This window comes from Ruditapes philippinarum, unplaced genomic scaffold (genome assembly GCF_026571515.1).
Source record: "Ruditapes philippinarum isolate M1 unplaced genomic scaffold, ASM2657151v2 ctg6497_1_1_1_1, whole genome shotgun sequence".
Lineage (NCBI taxonomy): Eukaryota > Metazoa > Mollusca > Bivalvia > Venerida > Veneridae > Ruditapes > Ruditapes philippinarum.
The window spans coordinates 11883-27540 of NW_026863862.1; the positions used below are offsets into that span (position 1 = coordinate 11883).

Here is a 15658-nt window from a genome sequence, read left to right on the forward strand (position 1 = left end):
ATGGCTCCGTCTTTTGCCCCAGGCGCAATCGTTTATAGGCTGTTATTTATTACTCCCAGTAATATAATTATTAATTTTATTTCATTCAGTTATAAAGAACAAAAAAAATGTTGACTGTTTTGTTTTACTTTGTACAAAATTTAAGGTAATTTATGTATGTCTCATATTGTTTGAAACTATACGTCCAATGATATTCTGTTAAAAGGAGGAGTTTTATTTAATTATGCTTTGATTTTAAATTCAATCAACTTGGACTATTTTACTGTGTGTACATTTAAATCTACGCATATGAAGCAACTTTTTTCAGTACAACACACTTAAGGCTATTTGTATTACTTTTGCTGTACCATACAGCCTTTTGAAAATCTATAATAATACCGATCTATAATTTGATATTTCTTTATTGCTTTATTTTTTTAATAGTGAAATAGAGCTATACAAACGCAAAGAAAAAAATAGCCCCGGTTTACAACCTGCAAAAAGCAACGAAGCATCAAATCAGTACCATAGTTTATATTACTCTTTGTGTAAACTTTACGTTTACAGCACAAAGAATGTTATATTGGATATATTAACCAATGTTTTAAATATTTTCATGTATATTTAGGAATCATGGAATTGAATTTAGAGATATTCCGCCAGAAATATAAGAATTTGTTACCGCTGAAAAATAATGTAAGAATTTTGTTTTTCAAAATATTGTGCTATGATTTTAAAATGTTAAATAAAGAAAATCCAAGTTGTATGCAATTTGATGAACAAGCGTCGTTTTATGTTTATATGCAAGTGACGAATGCTCTTTAAATGAGCTATTGCATCATAAGATACATGTTTAAGATATGTGAATGTATGATCGAAATATAGTGCGATGTTTTTAAAAGAATAGTGAGTGAAAATTTAAAATTAGTGTCATATAAAGGTCAATTTCTAGTTCACATCGTCAAATACAGAATTCTTGCAAACCTAAACAACGTACTTTTTTTAATGTAAAAAAAATAGTATTTATATGGATAATATGATTGTGCTAGTAATGATATTTTTTTAGATTAATGAACACGATGGATTCATTTCTAGCATAAATTCATTGTTTTCGATGCCGTAGATCGCATTCATTTGAAAATTTGCAAAAAATCAACCCAATGTATTGTCGTTGGTTAGGTAAAGAAACTAGGGGGACAATGATATGGATTAAGTGGGTGATAAAAATTTAAGTTTTATTTTGGCGTTTCATTTATAGTATGTTGCATTCATAAAGTGTTCAACTCTTTTAAATTAACATGTATTTCATTTACGTGAAATTATCAATTGCTTACAGAATAATTTTAGATGATAGCACAGTTATCGTGCTATGTTATAGACAAAGAAATGGCTTTAATATTTCATTGTAATGTAAATATTTGATAAATCAGTATTATCGAAAAGTTCTCTCACGTAAACTTAGATTAATTTCAACGACTATAAACGTGTATATTTGTTGTATTTACAAAAATATATCAAAGTTAATTTACAGCGTTAATATGCAGTGTTATAATGCAAATGACAGTATCAACTACTTTGTTCTTTTTAACAACAGTTTTACTTAAAATCAATACAAAAATAGAGACATGCTGCTTTAAAGGTTTAATGTGTTAAATTTTCACCTTAACATTGTCAGTAACATGTACATGTCTGTGAAAATAGTACGCGGCCTAGTTAAGCACGTGGCAAATATAGGTCAGATTACACGATACGCCGAAATCAGCTGTGAAACATTAGATACATTGAATGATTATAATAATAGAGACGTGTAACGATAATTTTGAAAGTTTACAAGCATATATGTATGCAGGATGTATGCAGGATATTGTATCTTTTAAAAACCATACGAATTTTCATGAATTTGGATTAATTTGCCATATGTATAAAATGATATCTTTACACCTTTGTGAGGTAATATATTTTAATTTAAATTTTTAAAGAAACGTTTCAGTAACATTCAATGCTGATATCGGCATCATCAATATCAATATATTTCGTGCATTTATTAAGTGATTAAACCCCTGAGTTAAGAATTTTTAGCATTTTATACTAGTATAGTATTTTCATGTAAGACATTTGTAGAATTAATTGTACAGCATATAATTATCATTTTTGTTTTAAAAGTCATTCTGTTTTTGTTTTACAAGTCATACTGATTATACTGTATATACTGTAGATATAATAATTTTTAATTTGAATCTAAATACAGGTTTTAATTGTTTTTAACTGAATCCGTAGAATATGGTACTGAATTTATAATTCCATGAATATAATCTATACTGTAAGACTACAAGAATTCTTTAAATTATTATTTAATGCAAGATTCTAATTTAGAAATGGGTAAAATAATGACATATATATCGCTAATAAATTTCTGATTCAGTACGTGTATTATTATATGACGACTTTGAGACTAAATTTATCCGTTCCAAAGGGAGGTAACTGAAAATGTTATTACGTCGTAAAGTTTTGTGCAATATTTTTTCATATTTTGATTGAAATACACTACGTGAGTATGACATTGTATATATTTTTATAAAAAGTATTAAATGATCTTTCATACAGACATAAGATCAATGTTTATTACTTAAGAAATAACGTTAATTTACAAATTAATAATTGAGTAGTTTTCGGATAAGACAAATTCTAGCTGTTAACTTGTTGAAAATAATCGCGAAATAGAGTCATCGTGAGGTTTAATATTTTTGTGAAAATGTCATTTCATAATAATGCAAAATTTGCAATAAAAAGAGATTTTAAAGCTTACTTTAAAATGTGTATTTTTCTTGAATTTATATCTTATTGACTTTAGTTTTTGTTTGTTTATCTTACATATGTCTTATTTCTTATTTAATATTTATTTAGTGTTTGAAATTATTTTTTGTCCAATAGGATTACAGTATATTTAATGAATTGTAACACATTTACTTCGGTTATTAGTGCGTCTTTACAAAATAAAACTGATTGCCTGACCAATTTAGTTTTGTAAATACGTACTAATAAACTTTAACTAATATTTGATATTTGTATCATTATGACATAGAAATATAATTATGATCTCCAGTGATTTTTCTCATTTTTAGCTCGACTTTTTTTTTTTGAAAAAAAAGTAGAGGTATTGTTAGAGTCCTGGCGGCGTTGCTATTGACATCCGCAAACTTGTACTGGATCATAACTGTTTAAGTTCTTGGTGTATTGTCTTCATACTTGGCCACAACAACCCTTGGGACAAGACCTTTCAGTGTAGACTAGGGCTGGGTATTGATCAGAAATTTCCGATACGATACGTATTGCGATACAGACCCGCGATACACAATACGTATTGACGATACAGTACAATGATGCTTCATTGTTAGGATGTATTTTTATTAAAAGTACTTTTTACATTTCACAGATGTCCTGGTGAAATATTATTGAATCTCTCTTATATCTGTTTTAGATTTTGAATTTGTTTATGATGTTATATAATATATAGCAGGTGCATAGGTACCTTAATTAGTAATTTTGAGATACTATTTTGAAAATGACATGATGGCCCCTTTTTTAGATAAAACAATAATTTTGAAAAAAAAAAAAAGCTTTGTTAAAATAATTCAATGCAAAAATATGATAATGTAAATACTAGGAAAAGTTAAAGCAGAAAATAATTAAAACATCACTATTTATTATGGCAGGAGTCTAGTTCTGTCTACAAGTCAACTGTTCTGAATTTTTGTAAAATTTGAAATATATACGCTGAGATAGTAATGGAACATTGAATTTTTTCTAATAAATCATGTTTTTTCTATCTTATATGGTAAAATTACATTAAAAATTGAAATATCATGTAATGATGTTGAGGACTTCATTAGGTGTCGTAATCCGTAATGTACCGGGAAACTAATTTTAGCTACGTCTTCGCGCAGTCACATTTATTTAGTTAGCAAACTACATCTTGGAAAATCAATAAATTTGTAGGATTTATGTGTTAACAATATGTGTTTGATTAAATTACAAGTAACTGTTTGGTCTAATAAAAACTACTGCCGACCTGAAGGTATTTTTTTTCCAGTTTTAGAAATAGGAGATTGAATTGCCGGACCAATTATGTCACGAGATTTATCCGTCATTTTTTGTATTGACATATTCGTTGTTCCACCTAAATTAGTCACTGCAGCCTTCTTAACATTTACTTTAGAGAAATTTCCACACTTTTAACTTTTGTGCTTACATTTTAAAGACGATAGTTTTAATAATTAATGTAAAGCCATCATGTTTATAAGTTACACTCTTTTTATTAGGTTGTCTCCCTTTGTATCGGTATGGCTAAAACCCGATAACCGTACCGTATTGAAAAACGGAAAATCGATAAATACCGATTTACCGGTATATTGATCCAGCCCTAGTGTAGACTAGACTAACCTTGACCTTCATCCATAAATGACCTTGACCTTCAAAGTCAAATGTCCAAATTTTGCTTGTTCTTGCTCCCTTGAACTAGTATGTATGCTACAGTTGCCAATTTTCCCCCTGCCTCTGAAAAAATAGGCGGGAATTCTCAAAAATATGGGTGAATCACTCAGTCCCTCCTAGAATAGACAATATCTATTGTTATGGGCTGAAAATCTAGCAACAGTTCTTGTCACTTGTTCCTTACTCGTAATGTTTATGTCCTACATTTATAATGGATCTCCTATTTGTTTATTTTTCAGTGGCTAGATGATTGAGCAGGTGCAAGCAAGTTGTGTTACACCTACAATGGATGACCCAGTAGGAGATGGGAGTCGCTGGGTCATCGTTTTGGGGTCATTTTTTGTACAGTTTATAGTTTGTGGGATTACTTACAGCTTGGGTATATTCCAGATAGTTTTTCAGGATGTATTTTCAGAGGATCATTTTGACACATCATGGGCCGGATCTATATTACTTTATGTTACAGCATTGACAAGTGAGTGTTACAGTATACATTAGTATAAACATTATAAATAATTTTAACATCTAATATTTCAATAATGTATTAAAAAACAAACAAACATCACAACAATAAAAAAGTAAAAACATATGAAAAATGAATGCTGTACAATAAGAGAAGATATGAAACCTGAAAGTATTGTTTGTTTTTTGTTGATGCTTTTTTGGAGACTTGATCATTTTTAGCTTGTCTGTATCTATGAAAATGTTGAGCTATGAAAATGCAAAACCTTTAATGTTGCCCATTATTTAAACATTTTAAAAATTATTAACATTAACTTAGAATACTTGCCTATCATGACAAGGTGCAGTTATTAGACAAGAGGCATAATTTTGAAAGCCATATTTTTGGAGTTATGCCCCTTACTTAGATTTTTTGTCAAAAGTGACTATTTTAACAGATAATTTAACACCACATGCAGTGCTGTTGTTTCTGTATGAAATCACTTTAATATTTATTTATAGGTGTTGTGTTGCGTTGTTTCATGAGCAAGTTTGGAAGCAGAGTATGTGTGATGTTAGGCGGCCTCATCGCAGCTGGAGGATTAGCTCTATCAGTGTTTGTTACTGATGTTTATCAACTGTATCTTACCTATGGCCTAATGACAGGTTAGTATTTTTATCATGTGCGCAGATATATAGAGGATATTTGTTTCTTTTCAGCAAATTTGGACTACATATCACTTTAAAGTGGGGATTGCTTTATATATTTTCATTCGTAAGAACTCACTGAACAAGATATGGAAAGAGAACACTGTTTAAAGCAGAGTGAGATATTTATAGAATTTCTATAAATATCTCACTCTTCTTTCATTAAGCAGTGGGGTATATATGACTTACTTAAATGTAATGAATATTTTACGTAAAACTTTGATAAGGTAAAGGTCATTGATATTTTTATGTGCCCCTTAAAAGCAATTCATGAACTTTCCTTTTTTGTCCCTCCATGACTTATTAACTCCTATGAGCTGTATGTTTTGCTGGCACTCGGTCTTTAATCTGTTGTTCACAATGTTTTTGTCTGCACAATAGCTGCTTGATTTTCTATTTTATTCAGAGCAACTTGCACCTCAATTCCTTTCATACCATCATATCTGGCAGAGTTATGGCTCTTTAAAGTGCCGCTGATGACATATTTTACCATTGTGTGCTGTAGCAGTTTCATTCAACTTTGTTCTGAATCAGACTAGCATATATTAATATATTCAACTTGTATCACTAGTAGATAAGGTTCCTATTTAAATGTGGCTTGTTCCTATGATGCATTACAGAGTTATGGCCCCATGAATGACCTAAATAGACATATTTCAACTTTTCAAGTAGTTTGTATACATTTCTATTTCATTTGAAGCAAAATCTTAACAGAATTTATATCACTGGTAGATCTTGATTTCTTTCTTTAAAAGAGAAGATTCAGTGGTGCATGTCACAGTTACATTCCCTTTAAAATGCCAGGGCTAAAATTGATTAGGGCTTCCATTATGTTCCAAAATTTGGAAGTCAGAGACTGAAAATGTCTGACATTTGTTGGAAGTCATATTACACTGGAGCCGCGATATAGCGCTCTTCGGTATAGCGCTCATCTCAGTAGAACGCTCATATGCCTTGGCTCCCAAAAAAACAATCGTAAATTTCGCTGATTATAATTTTTTTTTCATGTATATCAATACCGAACCTTATCCACTATAACGCTTGTTCAATGTGTCAGTCAAGTGCAATAAACAGTCATAATTACGTCACTCATGATAAGAAGGTGTGAAGTCATACACAGGTAAGCGTTAATCCGCTCTTTTGTTCATTTTGAACTGTTGATCAGTCAGGTATCAAACTGTTAGCTAAAACATGCTAACACCGAAGAGTTAAGTAAATCACCCAAGCGTACAATTAATTTTAAAAAGCAATTACTTTCGATCTATCGGCAAAAAAGTTGTTGAGGATGACTGATTTTTTCACAAGAGACAGCAGGAAAGACGATTAATTTAGTCCCATCCACTAGGTATCAATTTTCATGACAACACATAACACACGTTAACACCGCTGTTTTACTGGAAATTTATAAACAATTGTACATTCGTGGTTTATATTTTTAATTCGTAAATTTCATGTTTATATTAAAGATATTCAGTAATGCTTTACAAAATAATTAATAATAATATATAAAAAAGCTTGGACTGATATCCATTGGAAGGTAAGTAAACAATCATTTCCACTAACAAGCGTTATATGTTTCGGCGGTGGGTGGGGTAATGCGATATTTTCGCTATAATTACACAATGAGCGTTATAAAAAGTTACTCGTTACAACGCTGACTTGAGATCATGGACCCCAACATGAGCGCTATATCGCGGCTCCAGTGTATATAGGTAAAGAAAGAAAAGCATTATACTCTGGAAGTCACAAGTCAAAATCAGGAGTAAATGACTCACAAAGTTCCGCTAAAGGATGCCCTGATTGATTTTCAGTAAGGTATATTTTTGCAGTCATTACAGGTTGTCTTCTCCAACTGTGGAAGGCTTATAAATTTGGCATATAGCATCATTTTAGTGCCGATCTACATAGTTTGTTGAATGTATATCTGTTGCTTTATTTGTTTGCTGCCTTCCTTCTGTTGTTCACAGTTTATTTCATTTTAAATCAGAAAATCAAACCCTTTTGTTAAATTTACAGATCCAATGTTAACGTGACAGATGATTTTCATTACATTTATGATAAAGAACAAGCAACTTAGAAAGACTGTGTAAACAGATATAATCTTTATAAACGAATACAACAGGATATAAATGTAATGATATCAAAAACCATAAGAGGTCTTATGAGATATCATACTAAGCACATTTATAAGATAGATAGAAATTGAACGTTGGCCTTATGACTAGTATGGTTTTAAAGTGCAGTAGCTGTGTTGTGGTTAATAAAATAATCTAAGTTTTCATGTCCTAATGTCATTTTCAAAGTATAGGGAGGGCTATAGTACAATGTATTAATACCTGCGTTGGTGTTGCTGTTACACTTTTGTTAAGGCCTTTGCGTGCAAGTTGGTATCTACAAAACTACTGAAGTAGCAGATAAATAAAATTTGATATTTTTTATAATATTCCCTGTAAATGAAAAATTTGATATTTTTTATAATGTTCCCAGTAAAATGAATCTACGATGTAACTGTGTAAAAAGTTACTCTGCAATAATGACTACAAACTTTAATTACTTTTGTTTGCTGTTGAGCTTCTGACGTCATCTTTTTTATGTGTGTCTTCTTCTGAGGCTCGAAAAAAGCTATCATCATAATTATAACCCATAAAATAAAGAAATGTTTATTATATCTTGAATATGCTACACAATTGTAAAAATATGGCAATTTTCTCACTTCTCTGCTTGATATAGCATATTTACTAATAACAAACAAATAGTCCTCTATCTTAATGAGTTCTGCATAGGTATTATATGGTACATTGTACAGTGTACAACTTTTTGTCCAGTCTGGAATATAACACAAGCAATCAATGTTGAAAAACACTAGCAAATTTTCCAAAAACTTAAAAAATATATAAGTGGCCATAAATAGTGTAAAATAGAAAATAATGATAATGAAAATTGACAAAATGATTTCACATAAAGGCAAATATGAAAATATATATACATAAATGAAAAATACTGCAAAAAAGAATAATTTCAGATTAGTTTTTGTGTAATGAGCACACATGTAAAATGAGGACATTTTGTGTTTAATGAATACACATAATGAGGTCATACAGATAGTGTAATGAGGACATAACCTATCAGTTGGTATTAGCACTATCTCATTAATCATATAATGATAAAAGGTCATATCTACTATGAAATAAGTGATTAAATATGATATGTAGTTTAAGGCCATGTTATAAAATAAATGACTAATTTTCAGGCATAACCACTTCACTGACCCAAGTATTTCATGCCAGCATTGACCTCTTAATAAATGATGTGCAAAACAACACTTCATTTAATGACAGGAAAAAAAACTTTGTTTATAATACTTCTCATTTAAAAAAACAATAATTTGATCTACTATAACAAATTTAACATAAAAGGAGCTTCATTGTAAAACCATAAGACTTGAAAATTTGACATTAATGTTTGCACTTAAAACAGAAAAATATGAAACAGATAATAAAGAAATAGACTCTGAATGAATAATCATTATTTAGAGAGATTCTTAGACTGATTTGAGTTAAAAGCATTTAAATGTCTTTTACCTTTATGTCACTTTTTACAATGAAAAATGACCATTGATTTCTTGTAAAAAGAGGGAGCAAAATCAATCTGAAATTGTGAACACAAGGTATTTATATAGATTACATCAAATAGTATAAAAATATTTAAAAAATATTTCAAATCTGGTCATGTTGAGGAAGAATCACCATTTTATTATTGTATTAATCTGAGAGAAAAAAACAACTTAACAAAAACAACTTTATTTTGTTTTTTGTTTGATTGGGTTTTATGTCACATCAAGACAGTATAGGTCATATGGCTTTACCTCAGATGCCTCAGATGCCTTCCTTGCATTATTTTAGGCACAAACGGGCACCTGAGTAGAACCACCAACATTCTGTAAGCTACATGTAGCTGGATAGCTTCCTCACATAAAAAAATCCAAAGTGAGCTTCATAAAAACTTCATGTTTACTGATTGGGGACCATCAATCGGACACTTTTTGACAATTTTTCTATACAGATTTCATAATTTCAAACCAAGAGACCTGCAAATTTTACACAGTACTGCTAGGTTCTTCTCCTAACTAACAAACTAGTTTGTTTATTTCTGATTATATTGACACTTATATTTGAGGCCTGCTGTCGAGGGTATCAAAATTACCTTAATTGTCTACACTTCAGTCAGATATGTACATGGCGTGATTTAATGCAGATAAAAGCTAGGGTTTTGTAAATTTTCATTTTTAACATGATATACAATATATCAGCAACAAGTGCTGAAGTTTTGGATGTTCTATTGTTTACTCTGCAAGTGATTATAGGTGGTATATGAGGTCAGGTATTGCACTTCTGATGCCCTCATTTTCAGCGTCAACATTCTTGAAATAGACAATAAAATATGACTGTTTACGAAACTTGAAAAAAGTTTTATTGATTATAGAAGAAACATGCTTGTTGATAAAAAAGTGACAGATATTTCGAAAAACAAAGAACAAAGAAAAAAAAACTAAATTAAGTATTTTCGGGGCTGTCAGGGTTTGATGGTTGTCCGGTTTTGGTGGTCTCCAACCATAATGAAAAAAATGTCAAAGAAAAACAGGAAAACCAGAAATGAGCATTTACATTGTATTCTTTACTGAAGAATAGGGAAAGCAGTTGTACTCACTTTGTTGTTGGTGTCACACTTAGCCCGGTTATGCTTTTGTTAATTTATGTTGGTATCTCCAAAACAACTGAAGGGACTTATTTGAAACTTCACAGACTAGTTTTCTTTGATTGTCTAACATGATGGGCACAGATCCTGTAACTCTAAATTACCTTTTTACAGAGTTATGCCTCTTTACTTACTGTTAAACACTGATAGTAGTCAAGTGCAGTGTCTTACAGACAGCTCTTGTAAAGTATTTTACTCAGGAATGATTTATACTGCTTGCTTTTGTGATTCAAGCAATTCTGGCCTAGTAAGACCGAAGTTCCAATCAGGCCATATTTAAGTTACTTCTAAAATAACCTTGTTATATTATTATTGTATTTGGCCTTAACAATATCTTGCTGGGATAGGGGTATTTGTGGCAAGTAGATAATAGCCATACTAGATTGATGATATCACAGAAGTGGCGTGATGTCAACTGATAGCAGTATTGATAACCTCTCCTTAAAGTATTGCAAATGTGGTTTATTTTGTGTTCACTAAAATAATAGGGTAACAATAACATGTGCTCTATGTTTGCAACAGAATTAGAAATTTCTTATTGAAGTTGTTAATGAACCTTGTCTTTTTCTAAGTTCTTATGTATCAGATTTATAATATTCAATGTCACAATTTTTATGTCCCTGTCATAAAATGGGTCGGGGTGCACAGTGGGGGATGCACAAAGTGTTTTCTTTGTTATTTCATATTTTTAAAACATTATTAATTTCATAATTAGAAGTATTATAAATTGGGCAGAATATGTATATACAATAGTCAATACATGAAAGTTGTAGGCTACTAAATTGTATTTACATGTATTTAAGTAGCATTACAGTAAATACATAATTATGTGTTTGTTGAGATATTAAAACTAGTCTTGTATGCTTGGTTAGCTTTTATGGACAATAAAGATAAAATGAGCTAATTATGGACTGGCTTTAGATTGATTAAATAGGCATGTCACTATATATCCCTTGAAAATCTCAAATTGTAAAATTGCCTTTGATGACAAGCAAGTTTAATTTTGAAGCTTTTTATTAAGAGCTAATATTGGTAGTGGAAAATATAGTTTACATGTATTTCCAAAGAGTTATAAGTTCATTATACAAGTTAAAAACAACCTCTTAAGCATGTATTATTTTTAAGGCCATTAAAATTGTTTTGGTATGTTATGGAAAAATGCCAAGTGGAATACTTTGATATTTATTCTTTATAAGTATTTGAACCCCAAATATATATGAGCCGCGTCACGACAAAACGAACGTAATGGGTTTGCGACCAGCATGGATCCAGACCAGCCTGCGCATCCGCGCAGTCTGATCAGAATCCATGCTGTTCGCTATCACTTTCTCTACTTGTAAAAGGGTTGGTAAGCGGACAGCATGGATCCTGATCAGACTGCACGGATGCGCAGGCTGGTCTGGATCCATGCTGGTCGAAAACGCACTATGTTTTGTCGTGACGTGGCTCATATGTCATATCCTGTTCAGTTTTAACCCTAACCACACTAAAGATTTTAAATGGACTCGCCTATCTTTCAAATTTGGACAAAATTATTTATTTTTTTAGGGAATATTTGAAAATATGTAGATTCCATTGACTTGATAATTATACAGACTAGATTAGTGAACAGTGCAGACCAAGATCGGGGCTGTCTAATCTTAGTCTGCATTGGTCGCATGGGTAGAGTCAGTTGTGGCTAGCATGCAATGAGTGAATATTTTGCAGTTCAAATTAAACTTTATGAGTTATATCGATGCAACATTCACTTATATATCACAGGTAAAATTGCACCACATCTTTAATGTATGTTTGGCACACCATATGTAAAATATATGTGTTTCTTATGTTTTGAAAAAACATGTGTTTAAATGGACTCCACTGAGGTTTAAAAGCCTAAAAATGTAACATTTGAATTTCTTACATACATGAGCTGGGGCACTTTAAACAGAAACATATGCAAAGATAGTTAAGAAATATACTTTGAAATAAATTGAAAATCGTATTTTTATGCTTTTCTTAGCCCGTTTTGAGTGAAAAGTGTTTAAACGTCTTGCATTTTGTGTCATTTTTTTACAATTTGAATAATTATTCCGGAAAAACGAAGTGCACAAATGATCTGAAATTTAGCACACAGATTAGTGCCCTTAACCTACTTCAAATGCTCCATTTATCTGGAAAAAATATTTTCAGTCCCATCATGTCAAAAAACCTCAGTGGAGTCCCTTTAAGATCAGTTTTATTTCATATGTAGAATAATATAGGTTAACCAGGACCATATAAAAAGGTGTTATTCACGTGTACCAGTATGTAAAACATGAAAAACATGTTGCACCATATGTAAAACATAAATTATGTAGTACTTTTCTTGGAGACATCATATGTCTCTAACCATATGTAAAACATATGTTTCACATACATTTTAAATGTGGTGCATTTTATCTGTGTATGCACTTATACTGAATATAGAAAGTTCATGATCACTTTAGGTACACTGCAGTTGAAGCATACAATAAGTCTTTTTCCCACATATTGAACAATGATTATAACTTTGTATGTAGTTAAGGTTTGGATATTTACAATTCATATTCAAATACTTAAATTAATTACCTCCCTTTACAAAATTGACATTCATGTTATATATGTTTTAGCAGAGTTAAACATGAATTTTGACCCCACTGAATTGCATACTGAACTGGTCCTGCGTTAAAATTGGAATTGTCTATTCACTCTATTGTAAGTTTTAGGGATTTAAAGAACAGAATAATAATGAGTCACGCTGTTCATGCTAGCTGCCCTGGCTTGATTCTAAGATAACATATACAATCATTACATTGCTGAATGCACAGAAATTCAAGCCCTGTTAAGTTTTTACTTGTGGCATGGACTAATTCATCCAGAGGATTAGATGTTCTAGTGACGTTCATCCTTAAACTTATCATGAATTCATATGTAATAATTTTGTGCATTTGTTTATTTCAGGTGTAGGGTTTGGTCTTGCCTGCACTCCATCTATAATGATTATAGAGCAACACTTCCACAAACAAAGGTTTCGAGCCATCAGTCTAGCTGTGGGTGGAGTGGGAATGGGTATCATTGCATTCCCATTTATCATTAAACACCTTCTGGAGTACTACGCCTGGCGCGGGACACTTCTCATCCTTGCAGGATTTGCATTCAATCTGTGTGTGTGTGGTGCCCTAATGTTTCCAGTTCACAAAGCTAAAGAAGTGCGATTATTACCATTATTGTCCTGTTTACCTCTCAGAAACCCGATATTTCACGGGCTGTGTATTAGTAATTTCTTCTGGAGCTTCGGATCAACGATTGTGTACATGTATTTGCCAGCTTATGCCATTCATGAAAATACGGACTTAGAAAAATCGTTCCTGCTTGTATCATGTATTGGAATTGCAAGCTTTACGTCAAGGTCTATATTTGCTTTTATGGGAAGGAAGAGTGCATTGGACGATGTGACTGCCGTTCTATGCTCAGTGACTTTAGGCGTCGTTCTGACAGGAGTGTCACCAATGTTGTTTGAAAAATACGCGGGACAAATAGCGTTCACATTGATATTTGGATTTTACAGCGGTTACTGGACTACGTTTTTGTCTCAGATTTCTAGAGAGCTGGTAGGACCAGAGTATATAGCGATGGGAAATGGATATCTCAGCTTTATGATTGCTGTTGGAAGCCTGCTGGGCGGGCCATGTGCAGGTAATTATTTTGTTATATTGACACAAGTTGAGTTGAATTGTCATGATGCTAGTTAAAATATTCACAATATCAATATAGTTACCCTATCTTGAAATAATTCTTGTGATGTCAAAAATTCATAACACAGATGAAAAAATGAATGCATGTAAAAAATCCAGTTCTCTGCGAGATTGGAATTCTTGACTGATATCACAAATAAGTACAATACTTAAAAAAGATAACTGATTCCCTAACCTCAGTTGTAAGGTATTATATTAATAAAAATTCAGATAACTATCATCATGAATTTTTTGCTATGAAAAAAATTTATGACAAAATAGATAATGGGCGTTTCAAATAACATTTTGTTTAGCTTGACATTTTGAGCCAATTTGTGAAATTACCTTTTTTCGATGTATGATAGATGCTTGTATAATTTTAGTAACATTTACAATCTTATCACACTATAACACTTCAACAAGAATTGCTGATTGTACAGTTTGTGTTTTTTAGCTTGTAGAAAGTTTATCATATAAGCTTAGGTTAAAATAGCTGAACATGCATTTTTTTGGCTTAGTTGACAGTTTTCTTGCATAAATTATGTTTATCTGAAATCAGAAGGAATTTCTTAAAAACGATGTGACAAGAAAGTTGAATTGCTTCAACCCAGTCAATCTTATCACTTTAATGTTGAGAATTTGAATAGATTGGAGATCAGAGGTTATGTGAAATTATGATGTTTAGACATTTTCAAAAAGATATGTTTCTACAAAGACTAAAAGATAAACTTTCTAGCTGTTAAAACTCTACAGTAACTAAGTCCTTAAAACAAATACAGGTTAGACGGTCTTCAGTAATCTCCGATTGGAGAGAGCAACAAATAAGGTTACTAGACACAGATGGTAACTAGACACAGGTGATCACTAGACACAGGTGGTTACCAGACACAGGTGATCACTAGACACAGGTGGCTACTAGACACAGATGGTAACTAGACACAGGTGATCACAAGACACAGGAGATCACTAGACACTGGTGATCACTAGAGAAAAGGGGTCACTAGACACAGGTGGTCACTAGACACAGGTGATCACTAGAGAACAGGGGTCACTAGACACAGGTGGTCACTAGACATAGGTGGTCACTAGAGAACAGGGGTCACTAGACACAGGTGATCACTAGACACAGGTGGTCACTAGACACAGGTGGTCACTAGACACAGGTGGTCACTAGAGAACAGGGGTCACTAGACACAGGTGGTCACTAGACACAGGTGGTCACTAGACACAGGTGATCACTAGACACAGGTGGTTACTAGAGAACAGGGGTCACTAGATACAACCCCTTTAGTTTTATCAATAAATAAGTTTTACTTCCCATGTAAAAGCACATTAAAAAAACATTTTTGTATTCATTGTTTTTAGTTCAGTTTTGTGTTATGTTTAGTCAAATTTGGTTTTATTGATTATCTTATATCTGTACAAGTAGTACTGAACTTCTTTTATTCTATGAATTAAAAATCACACTAATAACATAATACATATATATAAGACAAAATGGTCTAAATTAGACAACAACAAAAATGTAGCACTAAACCAGTTGCTTGTCC

General features: G+C 31.7%; 1 protein-coding gene across 6 annotated transcripts in view; it reads left to right on the plus strand.

The window, feature by feature from the left end:
* Positions 1–525: 525 nt before the first annotated feature.
* The window catches only part of LOC132723580 (monocarboxylate transporter 12-like), a 29047-nt gene continuing 13914 nt past the window's right edge, over positions 526–15658 (plus strand). For 4 of the 6 annotated variants that reach the window (XM_060708328.1, XM_060708329.1, XM_060708333.1 and 1 more), the window contains exons 1-4: positions 2402–2527; positions 4710–4945; positions 5434–5577; positions 13336–14070. In XM_060708328.1, coding sequence (XP_060564311.1) covers positions 4717–4945; positions 5434–5577; positions 13336–14070 — 1108 coding nt within the window. In that variant the 5' untranslated portion in view covers positions 2402–2527; positions 4710–4716. Of the gene's footprint in view, positions 676–1786; positions 1930–2401; positions 2528–4709; positions 4946–5433; positions 5578–13335; positions 14071–15658 lie in introns of those variants that run through there. The other 2 variants (XM_060708332.1, XM_060708330.1) reach the window with 2 other exon arrangements.